The 17,012-nt window shown below is 35.6% G+C and overlaps 1 protein-coding gene across 2 annotated transcripts in view; it reads right to left on the bottom strand.

The window, feature by feature from the left end:
- cpne5a (copine Va) overlaps nucleotides 1-17,012 on the bottom strand; it is a 178,691-nt gene that overhangs the window by 21,710 nt on the left and 139,969 nt on the right. For both annotated transcript variants that reach the window (XM_049485537.1, XM_049485538.1), the window contains 2 exons: nucleotides 7,436-7,482; nucleotides 5,135-5,316 (listed from right to left, as the gene is read on the bottom strand). In XM_049485537.1, coding sequence (XP_049341494.1) covers nucleotides 5,135-5,316; nucleotides 7,436-7,482 — 229 coding nt within the window. The remainder of the gene's footprint in view (nucleotides 1-5,134; nucleotides 5,317-7,435; nucleotides 7,483-17,012) is intronic.

Genomic DNA, 17,012 nt, shown 5'->3' with positions numbered 1-17,012 from the left:
AATTTTTTCCTTTAAACACAAATCAGCAACAGAATAATCAAATCACTATGACATGAACATGTTGTTGCTGTCCAATGAGAAACAAGTATCTCCAAAACAGGAACTTTAAAGTAGATTCCAATGTAAGTCAATGTAAAAGAGTTTAATTTAGGGAATTTTGGATAGTTTCTATTGGTCTATTCATCAAGAAAGCTGACAAAAATAGAGATACTTTTTTTTTTGGATAGTGACAATATAGAAACATGGTAAACCTATACTTTATACTGTCTTCACTCGTTTTTTTTTACTCCATGCTTCAAAAAAGTAAGCAGTGTTAAATAAGCTGAAGCCCTCCATCACTTTGTATAATATGTAAATGAGCTGACACATTGTGGACCTCATTAGTGGATTTATGCTGATGCTCCACAATATTAGCGGAGGACAGGAAGGAGAGAAGCTGGGAGAAACGAGAGGAGAGCTGGGGGAGAGAGACAGGGATGGAGGGAGGACTAATTGAGAGCGTTCAGGTTCTGATGAGCTGAGCTTTCACTTCACACATATCATGAATATTGGAGCGAGAATAATAAGCAGGCTAATGGAGCTTCAGAGACTCTTATTTACACATTAAAAGATAAAGAAAACTCTGTATGGAATCTCTGAGGATAATGTATATAAAGACTACCAATCCAAAAAGTTAAAAAGATAAATACTTATATTTATAAAGTTTTTCTAGGCTAGAAAATCTATATACTCCTGGTTCTTTCTTGGTCCTGGAGAGTTTATGCCCCCCTAATCTGACACACCTGATCCAGGTAATTACGGCCTTCAGGGACATGTGAACACTCTATGTAGACTCAGGTGTGTTAAAGCAGAACTCATCAGGGTGGAAGATCTCCAAGACCTGACCTATATTCAGCTTCATATTAAAAGTGTCTCAATGACAGATTTCTAGGTACCACTTAGACTACCCTTATAAATGGTTTATAAACGGTTTATAAACTAGATTATTAGGTATTATTGATTAGGTTGTAAATGCCTTTAAACCGTTAATAAGCAGTTTCAACACATCAATTAAAAAAAGGCAACAGTGATCCGTGGTTTGCTTAGTCATTTAATTTATAGTAAAGGGTTAAACATACTTACAAATATTGAATGAAATTAATATGACAAGTTTAATGCGGATTGATGGAAAACACAAAGTAAGATCGGTATCTAGAAATATCTGAGGTTTGACAGTAGAAATTATTTTTTTTTAACTCACCGTTGTCATTTCTATCCATATTGTTATTTATTTATTAACTGTTTATTATTGAGTTTTAAAGTATTTGCAGCCTAATTAATAGCCATTAATAATAATTATTATAAAGGTAGTCTTATTTTAAAGTGGTACCGATTCCTATTTCTATTATATTTTTAAAAATTACTTATTAATCGAAAGGTTTAATCGAAAAGTGAAGGGAGGCTTTATATATATATAAAAAACCTATAAGGAACCTCATTTCTATCTGTAGAGATAGAGAAAAATCCAACAGTGATTTTGGAGATGATAATGTGCACCAATTGTCTTTCAGTATGATACAGGTTGATATGCTGATATTGTATCAGGGTGGGGTTCAATTCAACATTAAATACATTAACCTTTATAGCAAACTGGGTAATGCATCATCATGGAGGGCTTCTGTAATGTTCCTGTATTATCTCTTAAAAAGAAATGTACAGTACTTTGTTTTTTAGAATAAAACTAATTTGAAACACTGTGGAAGTCACAGTGTTTTAAACACCAGAGCAGAACTGAAAGGAAGAGGTCAAACTTGAAACATAACCAAAAAGTTCCAATCTAGCGCTAAAATCTCAATTGCTTTGGCAACCTTTACTTTTTACTTAACTTTTTGTCATGGTAAAAAGTGCACTGGCTAATTTGAAATAAACAAAAATGAACAGGTGTACCAATACTTTTAAACATATAGCATATTTAGCATATATAGGCTAGCATTAGTCACCTGGCTTTACTGTAGGTCTCATCCACTGTAGGGCCTTTTAAATCAGTTTACAATTTAAACCATGCACTGTATGTTAGCCTGCAATTTCAATAGTAACAGTACTATATTTTTATAAGCCCTAAAATTGACCCCTATGGGATTCCGCAAGGACATCCTAAAGTAGCTGCCACTTGACACACCTGAGATATATCAGCATGCTTTCACATGGAAAATAGGAAAACATAGGTCATTAGGAAAATATAATATAGAAAGATATACAGCTCTGGAAAAAAAATAAGAGACCACTTAAAAATGATGAGTTTCTTTGATTTTACCAAATTGAAAACCTTTGGAATATAATCAAGAGGAAGATGGATGATCACAAGCCATCAAACCAAACTGAACTGCTTAATTTGTTTTGCACCAGGAGTGGCATAAAGTTATCCAAAAGCAGTGTGAAAGACTGGTGGAGGAGAACATGCCAAGATGCATGACAAAGCAACAGCACTTTTTGGTTGTGTTTGATTAAGTTTGACTATTTCCGTGCAGTTCTGCACTGGTGTTAATAGACTTCCACAGTGTTTTAAATAAGGTTTATTCTAAAAAGCAAAGTACTGTACTATAAACCCTAAAATTGAACCCTGTGGGATTCTGCAAAATATGCTTCACCCAGGACATCCTAAAGCAGCTGCCACTTGAAACACCTGGATTCTGGATTTATGGATATGCGGATTTCATTTTCTAGCAGGACTTGGCACACAGCCCACACTGGCAAAAGTACCAAGTGGTCTTATATAATATTAAAATTTTCTGAGATGCTGATTTTTTGGCTTTTCAGTGGCTGTAATTCATATTAATCAACAATAAAAGAAATAAATGCTTAGAATAGGTCACTCTGTGTGTTATATATCTATATAATATATGAGTTTCACATTTTGAACTGAATTACTGAAATAAACGTAACTTTTTTTAATGATACTGTACATTTTTTAAGATGTACCTGTATATTCTGAGCAACGATCCAGACCAAAGGATCAAAAACCTTGGTCTAGATCAATGGAACCATAGTCTAGTTTGTCTGCAGTGTCAAAGTGCTTTTAAATTAGACAATGGAAAGTATTAGTTATGAGTTATGAGGTTTGTTTGAGTCTGTCCTTGCACTGCTAAGCTGTTTTCCATCTAACAAAATTGCTGTATAAAAGTTGTATTATGTTTTTGTCTGTGTGGATAGTCTATACACTGAAATATTTCATATTATATAACTTGTTAAATCTTGCATATCTGGAAAATATGGTCTGTTCTTTTGCAGAAGCATTCTGAACTGGTGGAGCTGCTTAATGGTCTTTTTGGGGAGCCCAGTGAACTCAGTGTACTCATTGTAATGAATCCTGCTTTAGATAAAAGATACAAATCTTTGGATCTGACTGGAGGTTTTACTGTAATTAAGAAAAAGTACCTTTACCTTTGCTAAAATTCTACTCATGTAAAAGTAAAAGTACCCATCTAAAAATCTACTCGAGTAAAAGTAAAAAAGTACTCAATTTAAAATGTACTTTGAGTAAAAGTTACATAGTTACTTTTATTTATTTGATGTAGAAAAGTACAACAAATCATAAATTAAATAATTATTAAATTAAATAATTTGGACCTTTCAGGCAGTATTTGTTCAGACCACCCCATAAAACATTTTCAAGAAAAAGTGGCATAGGTTTCTATAATCCATTTTTTTTCTTTACTGTCTTTACAGTTATGGTCATATAGGTGACTATAAACCATATTTTTATAATTTTACAGTTCATCATTAAACATGAAAACATACAAAAAACTGTTGGTCGGCCCATGTGTAGTGCCGTAAAGAAGCACATATCGATGGGTAGCATAACTCGACAGAACACCGGGTCCCCCGAGCCGTGCGCACACAGACCCCAGGCTACACTGTATCCCACAGCATCTCTCCAGCTAATCGTAATAAACACTGCTGGGAAAAGTTCAGCTGCGCTACCATGGAAAACAAAACTAAATTTTTTTTATTTATACAAATTGTTTTTTTTCCCCAGCATTTTATTTTTTACTCAGTAATTGGGAGTTTTCCAATGTAGCGAAGTAAATTACTTGTGTCAAAATGAACTTGAGTAAAAGTAAAATTACCTATTTTAAAAACTACTTTAAAAATGACAAATTACTCATAAAATCTACTCAATTACAGTAACGTGAGTAAATGTAATTAGTTACACTCCACCTCTGGTTGTGGTTAATAAGGTTGAGATCAGAGTCTCTTTTAAAGCTTTTTCAGACCTGGGGCCCTATCGTAAACTCTCACAAGGCGCAATGAGATGCACAAAACACTGTGCTGTTAAGATACAACCACGCCAAAGTCAGAGCTCACCTGCCTCTTAAAGAAAGTGACTACTGGCACACGGATTGGTTTGTTTCACGTTACAAAGAGAATTAGTAAATTAATTTTTGAGCGTTTCGAGCTGTGCAAGACCTATTTTTTACGCCCTCACAATACCAAACACACACCTAAATCCAGCTGCACTATCCGCAATTAATCAGTTAGCTATAGATCTCTAAAATAGAGATATAAAAATCTGACTATATTATAAAATTTTATATTATATTTACTGTAATGTGTTATTATTAATCAATGGTAATTATGCTTAATCCCATTATTTGACACAGCAAATCTATATTATATATCCACTGAGAGGTCTTTAATGTCAGCTATTTAACAGTTATTGTGTTGTCTTGGATTTGGCTGAATAGAAGCATATATATATATATAGTAAATTGAACTGAGCTTGATTGTGCCATTTAGAGATATGATAGGCTAATAAAAAATCTGTGTCTGTGTCTTTAAGCCTTTTTAGTTCACCTCCATAAATCACTTCACACATGTCCTAAACAAAAAGAACTAAAATAAAAATATTGTAGTGGATTTTTCATAAAAGCAATTTAAAATTCTCCCACACTGAGTCAACATTAGCATCGTCTTTAAAGCCTCTGTTCAGACAGTAAAACAGTACAAACAAGATCTGTTCCCAAGTGCTGAACAGTTCTAACAGTCAGGATTTTCAGTTTTCATCAAATTGAAAAAATAAAGAGATCAAATAGCTTCCAATGACTGGCTGTAAAAACACCCATGCAGAATTATGTAAAGACTGTGCAATCGTTACCAGAGGGAACTCGTGGGACACCCTGCCGTCAGGGGGCAGTTTGGCTCCGAATCCCAGCGCAGGAAACATCTTATCACTGTCATAGTCCTGAATGATCTCCCCGACAGCCTTCAGAGCCATGGCGTAGGCGTTCATCTGATACGGGTTCATATAGTGCAGAGACGTCGACTGAGACGGGTTCCCTAACAGTTCAAAAGAAAAAGGAAAAAGTGATGAAACTTATATTTACAGTTTAAGAGATTTAAGATTAATGCAAAGAAAAGTACTGAACTCTTTTTATTTATAAAGAGTTTGCTCTTTAATGCTATTTGCTGGCTATTAACTGTGGAGCAGAAAAACGCATAAAGCCCTTCCTCCTTCTAATATAATGTCATTTGAACCTCATCTAAGTTCTGTATCCATTTTCTCTATTTTCCTTTCATCCTAGCTCCACATAACTGGCCTGGTAGCTCCAAGCAGAAGCCAACCAAACCTTGAACCCCCACCTCCCACTTCACTAGTCACCTCCCACAATATTATAATGTTTTCAAAATGGATGTAATATGCTTCAGAAGAGCAATATGATTAGGTAAAGCTAATCATATTGATTAATCATATTAATCAAAGCTACTGCATTAACCCCTTAACAGGCCAGGACTTTTATCAATTGTCTGCTTGAGGTGACACCACTAAATCTTGAGGATTTCTATTCAAGCAATACATAAAAATTATTTACGTTTGATAAGGAACATTACTGAAAATTATAATTGTAATTGTAACTACATTTTAAAATAAATATTTTCCTAAATACAAATCAAAATGTCATTTCCTCCAAACCTTTAGTTTCGGTATGTTTGTATACTTTTTATGTCTATTTTCAAACCTGCAGAATTTGATTAGGGTTGATTTCTGTTACTGATCTGAAATTATTAAGTGGAGTAAAGAGAGAAAACAAGCGGCTGCTCCAAGTCAAGTGTCCTGTAGGAGATTTCAAAACCCTCAAATTTTCAGAATGTAAATAAGTTATTTTACTGCAGAAAAAAAGGTTTTTGTATCTCCTACACCTGTAACCTGTATACGGAACAAGGCGTGTTAATGGGTTAAAATATATGTATTTAATTAATTATACAGCATTTTTAACCCTATGTAAATAAAAAGTTGTATTTATTAGTAATGATAATCTCATTTCTCATCTAGGAATGCACCAGAAATCTTTTTCGTTTTGGACTGAAACTAAATGAAGGTTGAAAACAGAAAATAGATTTTTTTTTCAAGCAGATTTTCAGGAACTTTTTTTACTTACTCATCATTTACTAACTCTCTTATCACTGTCATAGTCCTGAATGATCTTCCAAACAGCATTAAATTGATGCTCTTTTGCCCGGCCCTAGTTAAAGCTTGAATTTTGGTAGTTTCTGTTGTTGAAAACTCCAGCTAAACTGGGATTCTGATCTTCTGGTTCTGTTGCTAAATTTGACTGTAAATTGAAGGTTAACTCCTTAACATGCCTTGTCTTGTATACACCTTTTTTTCTGCAGTACAATACGTTATTTACACTTATTTGAGGCTTTTGAAATCTCCTACAGGACACTTATTGGAGAAGCTGCCTGTTTTCTCTCTACTCCACTTAATAATTCCAGATCAGTAACAGGAATCAACCCAATTAGTTAGAAAATAGGTGTAAAAACTAGACAAACATAATGAAACAAAAGGTTTTAGGGCATTAACTGTTTGAATTATATTTAGGAAAATACTGATTTTAAAATGAATTTCAGGAAAGAGGTATTTTATGATTTTATTCATTACATTTTGACATTAGCAGATTTACTTCAATATTTTTTTGTATTTTCTATTACAGTTACAACTATTACAATTATGCTCTTCAGTAAATGTTCCTTATCAAACATGTAACGTAATAATGTAATAAATCTTTTAATGTAATGCTTGAATAGAAATCCTTAAGATTTAGTGGTGTAATGTCAGGCAGACAACTAAAAAACATCCTAGACTGTTAGAGGGTTAAGCAGTTTTATCTTCCAGTATAATATATTGCATGAAAAATACTAGATATCAGCATTTGCTGCTCTCCCACAACTCTGAGGCAAGTAAGTCGATAATAGAAAGCATTATTTTTCAAAAACAAATTCAACAAAGCACCGAATCTGCAGAGATCTAAGATTAGCGCTATTATACGATGCCTTTAGAGAAGCTGATGGACTAGAAAAGCTTTTATTTGCTGCATTTTTAAGCTTTGGATTGATTAGCAAATCGAAGAGGACGTAAATAAGAAAATAGCATGAAAACACTGGAAGGAATCCTCACCGTTAGAAGCTGTGAAATCAATGGCCACGGTGAAATGGATCTGAGTGCTGGAGAACAGAGTGGAAGAGGGGATAAAAGAGGAAGAGGAAGAGAAAGAGAGAGAAGAAATGAGGAGAAATAAGAAAAGTCATAGATTTCAAAGCAAGCATTGCTTAAAGAAAGCGAGAAACACTGATGATGAGAGACTTGCATCGAGCCAATGCACTCCAATTCATCTCAGAGCATAAACTCTCCATTTCCCCATCGCCTCAGCACTGAGACCATCTGTCTGAACAGCCAGTGCAATCAGCAGCTCCCTGCGGGTGTGTATTGTGCTGCTCTTCTCTCACCTGCTATACACTCCTCCTCTCCAAACCACCATTCCACCACCTCGTCACATGCAGCTGAAGACAGAAGCTGCACACTGCTGAGCTCTGCTTCAGTTCCATCATCATTTATCGATTTAAATTGCCTCATTTTCTGTGTTCATGGAAGATATAGGACATAAACCATATTACAGAGGAAGCAATTCAAGTGTAGATACACAAAAGCACATCACTAACATCACTATCAAAACGATGCGCTGAATCTCTGCGAGGGGAGCTGTAAAAGATCTAATCATGTTTTACAGAAGAATGTACTGTATCCTCCATGGCAGTAAACCCATAAAACAAGACACCTGTATTCATTAAGTTTGTGTTGGACAAAACTGAAATCTATCTGTGCAATGATCTTTGATCGGCTTTGATTGGTCTCTGTATTGGTGCCCACTACCAACAGAAACTGGGATTTTGATCAGTCTGCCATTGAATCACACTGTGTGTTGTCTCACCACCAATATAAACTGGGATCTTGATCAGTCTGCCATTGAATTACACTGTCTACTGTCTCACCACCAATAGAAACTGGGATTTTGAGCAGTCTGCCATTGAATTGCATTGTCTGTGGTCATGCCACCAACAGAAACTGGGATTTTGATCAGTCTGCCACTGAATTACACTGTCTGTTGTCCCACCACAAATAGAAACTGGGTAAAATCCACAAAACAAGACAATGTGTCCTTCAGTCTTTAACCTACCTGTGCATTGATCTTTGATTGGCTCCATAATTGACTGTCCGTTGACTTGATTGTTTCTGTTGCTGATTTTGATGACCTCTATTGCTCATCTTGAAACTGGAATTTTGATTGATTCTGCTGCTAAGTTTGATTGTGTATTCCCCAACAGTTGGCTAAAACTGGGATATACTGGTTCTAATGCAGCAATTGACTGCCTGTTGTCCAACCCTCAGGTAAAACTGGAATCTGATTGAGAGTCTGTTGTCTCGCCACCAATAGAAACTGGGATTTTTGATCAGTCTGCCATTGAATTGCATCATCTGTTGTTCAAACACCAATAGAAAATGGGATTTTTTTTATATAAGTCTGCCACTGAATTACACTGTCTATTGTTTTACCACCAATAGAAACTGGGATTTTTTTATTAGTCTGCCACTAAACTATACTATCTGTTGTCCCACAACCAATAGAAATTGATTTGGATCAGTCTGACACTGAATTACACTGTCTGTGGTCCCGTCACTAATAGTAACAGGGATTTAGATCAGTTTGCCAATTAATTACATTGTCTATTGTCTTAGCACCAATAGAAACTGGGATTTTGATCACTCTGCCACTGAATTACACTGTCGGTTGTCCTACTACCAATAGAAACTGGGATTTTGATCAGTTTGCCAAATGATTTACATTGTCTATGGTCCCACCACCTATAGAAACAAGGATTTTAAACTGATTCTACTACTGAACTTTACTGACTGTTGAACCACCCTAGCCAAAAAAAAATATTTTGATTGGTTCTGTTGCTGTAATCGTTGATTGTTTTCCCATCCAATCCCATCTGAAACTGGGATTTTGATTGGATTAATGGTTCTACTGCTAAGTTGGAATATCTATTAAATTCATGTCACACGCAGTTTATGGAAAGTGATAACTTTTTAAATTAAAGTCTCCACTTAACCGAATTAAATACGCACTTGGTTCTGCAGTTTTGACAGCCATGGTGTAAACTGAATGCAAATGTAATTGGGTGCATAAATGTAATACACAGTTCATAACCTGCATAATTACTGTAGAGCATGCAGAGGTTGTCAGTAATCCTATCAAACACATTTACAAGAAACTAGATTAGAGTTGGATTTTTGCTTTGTAGCCAGCCAATAAACTCACTCTTGTGTGTAGTGTGTTAAATAGTACACCATGGTCTGTTTTCACTCATGCACAGACTGAGAAACACAAGAATAATCAAACTAAAATACCATTACTGAGCTAAGATTTAGTCCTATTTCTCAGATATTTACTGTAGATCATATGTATGTTGTTTACCTTACTTCTTTACTAGTCAAATAACTGCAGTTATATAATTAATTATGAATTATTGATTGAGTACATGTACAATGCAATATAGGTACAGGGGTTAAACAATGAAAATGAAACACCTGGTTTTAGACCACAATAATTTATTGTGGTGACGGACAGTTCTGGTGGAAACAGGAGAGTTGAGGTGCACATTGAATTCTGCCGTGATTTGGGCAGCCGTGGTTTTATGTTTTTTGGATACAATCCGGGTTAGCACCCGAACATCCCTTTCAGACAGCTTCCTCTTACAGCGTCCACAGTTAATCCTGTTGGATGTGGTTCGTCATTCTTGGTGGTATGCTGACATTACCCTGGATACCGTGGCTCTTGATACATCACAAAGACGTGCTGTCTTGGTCACAGATGCGGCAGCAAGACGTGCACCAACAATTTGTCCTCTTTTGAACTTTGGTATGTCGCCTATAATGGTGTGTGCATTGCAATATTTTGAGCAAAACTGTGCTCTTACCCTGCTAATTGAACCTTCACACTCTGCTCTTACTGGTGCAATAATGTGTAATTAATGAAGATTGGCAACCAGACTGCTTCGATTTAGCCATGAAATCTCCCACAGGTGTTTCAGTTTCATTGTCCAACCCCTGTATGTATGCCATTACATTTTGAAAGATCAGCAAAACACGAACATTAAAGACTGCAAATAAGATTTACCAACCCAAGCCTTATTTTCTCTTTATATAAAAAGCCTCTTGTTAAATAAGGCTGGGTAACTGATCCCAAGCCAGCCAGCAAAAGGGCAATTTTGTAGCAACACCTGCAAAATGGCCCTCTTTGTTTCCCCCCAGCAGTGCGCTGGTCTCAGGACAGCAGGGGCTGCGGTTCAGAAGCTGATTGCAGCTGCTCGTCCAGCAGAGAGTTCATGTGGATCAGGGTTTATTCCATTCACCTGCCTCAGCCGACTCCCACAAGCTGCCCGCGGATTTCAGTAACCAGCCATTACAGATTTATGAGGATGTCGGCGCTTGCTGAGAATACACACCACTGACAGCTGTCCAGAGACTGAGGGTAAAGTCTGTCAGATCAAACCAGCCGGGATTAGAACTGAAAACATCTCTGAATGTATCTTAAAAACAGAGCTTTCTAGGTGGTTTGGGGCTAAAATCGGTATACCATAAGGTTTTGTTTAGGTTTGGGAAAATGTATGTAAAAAAAAGAAATTCTATTCGCTTTTCTCTACTGGCAGAACATTAAGTCATGACAGCTGTTTGCACTTCATTCGGGGGAATGCAGTGAACTTCAGAATCTGAAGAGAGACTGAAGCCATGAATTATAAGAGATTATCCATAACTTTAACGAGCTAATGACACTTTAGACTAATTATGTCACAAGCCTGATTTTTTTTTTTTTAGCATTTTTAGCAATTAGCGACAAAAACAATAATATTTACTACTGCTGAGTTCAGAAGGTGGTTTACTTTTTATTTATACTGATACTTGGATAAAATCTCTCTCTTTCTGCATGTGCACACACACACACTGCTAAGGCTGCTGCTTGCTTCTTTCATTTTCAAGTTGTTGAAGGTGGAATATGGAGCTAGCCGTCATTTTCTCCTATTAACACTCCCAATTACTTTTGTCCCTCTCATAAAAAAATACAAGAAAAAAGTAGTATTTCAAATGTTTGATACATGGTGTTAATACAATATTGTTTAAGCAATTATATAAAATATTTTACCAATCTAACATTTTATTTACATTTAAATATATTCATTATTTAAAGCTTGAAATGGTGAAATTGTTCACCAGTTTACTAACATTTTTTAGTATGTTACACAAATAGTATGCCTTTCTTATTGGCCCCTGACAAAATTTGGTACCACTACTTTAAAATAAGACTACCTTTATAAAGGGTTTATAAATGGTTTAGTTTAGTAATGGTTACTAATTAGGTTGTAAATGCCTTTAAAATCATTAATAATCAGTTATAACACACACGTAGAAATGTACATAGACCTGTTGTTTGCCAAATAGTGAACCCACAGCAACATAACTGATTATTAATGATTTTTAATGCATTTACAACCTAATTAGTAACCATTAATAAACTAATTGTAAACCATTTATTAACCCTTTATAAAGGTAGTCTTATTTTAAAGTGGTACCCAAAATTTATTTGCATAATGGGTGTGTGCTCCCCCCTTTCCCCTCTAAAGGAGATGTTGTAGGCCATAAGAGCAAGTTACCATTTTCTTAACTGTAAAGAGTGACTTAATGCTGGTTAAGAAGTGCAGTGCAGTAACACATCATCCACTTGACCAGTCTCTGTATATACATACATTTCTTTATGCACTGATGATATCCATGATACTATAATAATAATAATAATAATAATAATAATAATAATAATAATAATAATAATAATAATAATAATAATTATTATTATTATTATTATTATTATTATTGTTATTAGTATTATTATTGTTATTATTGTTAATATTATTATTATTATTATTATTTTTAATAATTAATAATATAATAATAATAGTTTCCGTAGTTACTCAGAAGATATTGCCATCCTCCACATGCAACCTGTACAAAAGATCAGGGGCCTCATGTACTAAAGGTGCGTACGCACAAAAACATTGCGTACGCCACATTTCACGCTCACGGTCAGATGTACTAAATTTGACTTGAACGTGAGTAAGTGCGTTCCCCCACGGCACTTTCGTTTCGGGCGTACGCCTTTTTTTTGTCCGTATGTTTTGTGTTTTTGTCATTTAGCGACACTTAGAGGCGATGCATTGAAAATACAACTATTAAGATATCCTTTATGCACAAATTGTAGTTAAGCATTATTGGGTAAAATGAAGTCAATTAATCAGACAATTTCATTGGCTTACTGAAATAATCGTTTAACGTGTTTCCACTTAGCCTAGATTATATAAACATGCATAAAAGTTTGCGCTGGAGTTGTTGGAGATGGCAGCGTTGGCATTATTGGAAAATATTGCTAATGGCCGAATTCATTGAGAGCGAATTTTCCCTGACCATTATGTTTTTTGGTTCATGATGATGATGACTGGCTTATAAGCCGTTTTAGATTTCTAAGAGCATAAGAGGATAAGAAAACAAGCTGATTTAAAGCATTTAAATGAAAGCATTTTTTATCCATCTTAGAATAATACAATTTAAAACATGGGTAATTATTCGTTATTACGCTACGTGTATATAATATTAATAAATATTATTATAATTATAACATTATACTTGCGCTTGATTTCAAGTTGATTTACGTGATGTACTAAGAGAAAGTACTTGGAATTCTGCCTATGCACGGTTTGATAAATCCGGATTTTTTGTGTGTGCGGCATTTTTTAGGACTGAGCGTCCGGAACATTTTAGTAGGAAGTCCACGCAAAGCTTAGTACATGAGGCCCCTGGTCCCCAGTTGAACTACTTTTACTCTTACTAGTCCCACATGGACATTTTGTCTGGGGCCATTACAGACTCTGAATGGGGGTTCCTGAGTGTAAATTACAGAGGAATGATTTCAGAAGAACCCCAGTCATTAGCAAAGCTCACTTATCTTCATTCATTGTGCTCGAACCGCTCCCGAGGCTTTCTGATTACTTCTGATTTCTCAGAGGAGAAGGTCCAGGCCTGCACATTAATCTGTATTATAGTGGATATCTCTCACACGCTCAGCTCAGGCTGAAATCTACTTTCAGAGGCTGCCTGTGGTAGAAATGTACAATAAGATTTATTTCAGTGCTTGTGATTATGAATGTCACATTGTGTACGAGCTCCGTATCAGATTTAGACAGAGGCTGCAGGAACACAATGCAGGGAATTGCATCGCAGGGACTGTGGAGCTTCACCTACACAAATAATTCATATGGAGTTTTGTGTATCCAGAATGAACCAAAATCATAAATAATCTCCAGAACTCCAGAATAGCGCCGGTCATAAATCTTTCTCCGAGCTGATATGTGAAGCGCCGTTCTCACACAGATAGTACCTAACGGATTGGGCATGAGGCTGAATGGCCGTGGTCTACAAACAGCATTAAGCTGTGTTTGAGACATCCGTTCGATATGTTTGCAATAGGTTATGCGTTATGAATACAGATTATGATGTTTTTTTTTTCACTTTTTCTTTCTCAATGATGAATTGCATCTGGCTTTTTTGTGCAACCCTGCTAGTATCAGTCTAAACCATCTACAATTGCTAAAAAAAAAAAAGTGCTAAAGCTCCATTCACTTCAATGCAGAACCCAAACTGCTCTATAGTCAAAATGAAAGAAAAAAAGTAATTTAATAAAAAAGAAATAAACCAAAGAAAGCTGGATGAAACAATGAATAAAACAACCCGCTTTAAAACAAAACTCAAAAATCACAAAAATGAAAGACAGGACAGATCAACACAGATTTCGACACAGCTCTATAAACTTTAAAAAGACTCAAACGCCCTGAAGAATAGATGGGATTTTTGAAATTGGATTTGAAGGCAGGCGGGAGATAACAGCAATAAAGGAGGGAATACTAAGTGAAAGTCACTCAACAACCCTCAGTGTTCTCCTTTTAAGAAGAATTTGTCAAAACATGTTTTGACAAACACCCAGAACCTGAAAATAGGGGCCTGCAGATATCAGGCAGATACTGTACGTAAATTACAAATAAATTACAGCTTCCAACATTGCCCTATAAGTAAGTAATGAGTAAGTAAATAAGGAATATTTAATTATATAGCACTTTTCTAAGACAGAGCCAAAAGGTGCCTTACAATAAATTATTAAAACATAATACATAAAAAATGATCAAATAAATCCAACCACAAAAATAAATCAAACCACAAAAATTAGGCTCATTTCCCATGATCACTCGCAAATGCCAAAATGTTTTTTTTTTTAAGAATAGGAGAGTTAGGAGAGTAAGTGCTGTTTGAAGAGCTCTGTCTTCAGGAGTTTGTTAAAGACAGTGAGAGATTCTCCTGATCTGGTAGTAGAAGGTAGTTAGTTAGAGGTGTTAGGAGAGTAAGTGCTCTTTGAAGAGCTCTGACTTCAGGAGTTTATTAAAGATAGTGAGAGATTCTCCTGATCTGGTAGTAGAAGGTAGTTAGTTAGAGGTGTTAGGAGAGTAAGTGCTCTTTGAAGAGCTCTGTCTTCAGGAGTTTCTTAAAGATAGCGAGAGATTCTCCTGATCTGGTAGTAGAAGGTAGTTAGTTAGAGGTGTTAGGAGAGTAAGTGCTCTTTGAAGAGCTCTGTCTTCAGGAGTCTCTTAAAGATAGCGAGAGATTCTCCTGATCTGGTAGTGGAAGGTAGTTTGTTCCACCATTGGGGAACTCTGTATGAGAACAGTCTGGATTGCTTTGTGTGAATGTTTGTTTGGTAAAGCGAGGCGACGTTCATTGGAGGAGCGCAGCAGCCGGGAGGAAGCGTAAGCCTTCAGGAGTGAGTGCAGGTTGGAAGGAGGTAGTGTGACCCTAGACTGCTAGACAAGCCTCTATGATGCACTCAAACACAGTTTGTCTAGTTAACCAAGATGAATGATTCTAAAAAAAGAATAAACCACTTCTAATTTTACTTTAATTACTCATTTCATTCCACCAAAATATTCTCTGAAGCATCAGGTTGTTATTTAATCCACCGTTCTGCTGTAACATCTACCATTCTGAGCGATTGAAAGTTGACATGGAGGGAAATCTGACAGCGTTTTCAGCAACGGCATCAAATGTCAAGAGTGGATGAACGCGGTGAATGTAAAAGGTGTACTCTCGACAGGAAGTGGTTTAAAAGTGGATCGGGCTGTGTTTGAACGCTACGCATGAGCGACACCGCTCTGTTGTGGATCGTTTGAGAGTGAAAGGTCAGTCTCATCCTTTACAGATAAAGATTCTCTCCCTCATTCTCCTCCACCGCCTCACACTCGCTCTCACACACCTCTTCAATCTCTCACACGCTCTTACACCTGCGGCTCAACAGTGTATATTTCCTCAATCATGGGCTTGGCTATATTGGCTCATGGAATATTAATGATATTTCTGGAGGAAAGTACTATGCAGTTGTAGTTGTAGGCAAATCACAATTATAGTCTGCAGTAATGCAATAATAACATTTTAACAGGGTACTTTGTAGGCTCCATGTTGTGCAGGGTTTATTAAAATATTGGCATAAAGCTGTTGTATAACTGTTACCCAGAAAATGACCCATTATTCTCTCCATTCTCACTCTGATCACACCCTGCTAGAGTGATAATGAGCTCAATTTAGGAAGAGTTCTGAGTTTCAACTCCTTGTTTTTTACAACATCAAGGTCTTTAAGTGTTTTATTCCTCTTATAAGGCCCCTTGTTCTGTAGTCAGATGTGCCCAACTAGCATTTTGATGCATTTGTATTTTCCTGACTCGTTTAAAAACAAATTACTTTTACTTGTTCTCAATTATAAATGAGATAAAAAAAGCAATATATTGTTTATAAGGTAAAAAAAATGGCATTTTCCTTTTTTTATCATAAGCTCTTTTCATTGTGTATCAAAATAATATGGATTAATGCATCCATTCCAAAATGCCTTGATATCAAATCTTTTTATAATGATTTTTAGTAAACGTAAAAAGACTTTACATGTTACATGTGCCATTTTACACCCTTGAAATGTATATGCCCCCACAAGCACTAAAAGCTGTTTTATAGTTGCTACACTTTTACACTGTTAAAAACAGTATAATACTAAAACAATATACTGTTTTTTTTTTATATGTTGGGATTTTATGAAAGAAAAAATCAGTTTCTTACCTATTTGTTAACAGCTTTTAACTGACCATTTTAAGTAATCTAATTGTAAAATGAACATTTTTCAAAACATTATGCAGATATAGCATTGTCAAAATATCGCTAATTACTGGAAAAACATGTATGTTACTGTTTTTTAAAAATACATGTATTTTTCTGTCTGTCAAAAAACAGAAATTCTTGTTATATTTTGGGATTTTAAAGTTTCCAATGTGTTCCAATGAAGCTTTGTTTGTTTTTTTGGAGGGGGGGGGGGGTTGCATTTAGTTAGAAGGAAATGATATTTAGTACAGTTTTGTTACATGCTGTCTTCTATAAAGTTCTTGCGTGACAAATTGGATAGAGGAAACTTTTTTTTATTACTTTATTGTAAACATTTCAGCTTAATTTACTGAGTATAAACATCTCAGTGTTCACAATGGGGGTGAGTTTCCAGCCTCAA

Source organism: Astyanax mexicanus, chromosome 12 (genome assembly GCF_023375975.1).
Source record: "Astyanax mexicanus isolate ESR-SI-001 chromosome 12, AstMex3_surface, whole genome shotgun sequence".
Lineage (NCBI taxonomy): Eukaryota > Metazoa > Chordata > Actinopteri > Characiformes > Acestrorhamphidae > Astyanax > Astyanax mexicanus.
Note: the sequence above shows the minus strand (reverse complement) of the source record. Positions and strands in the feature narration are given on the sequence as shown.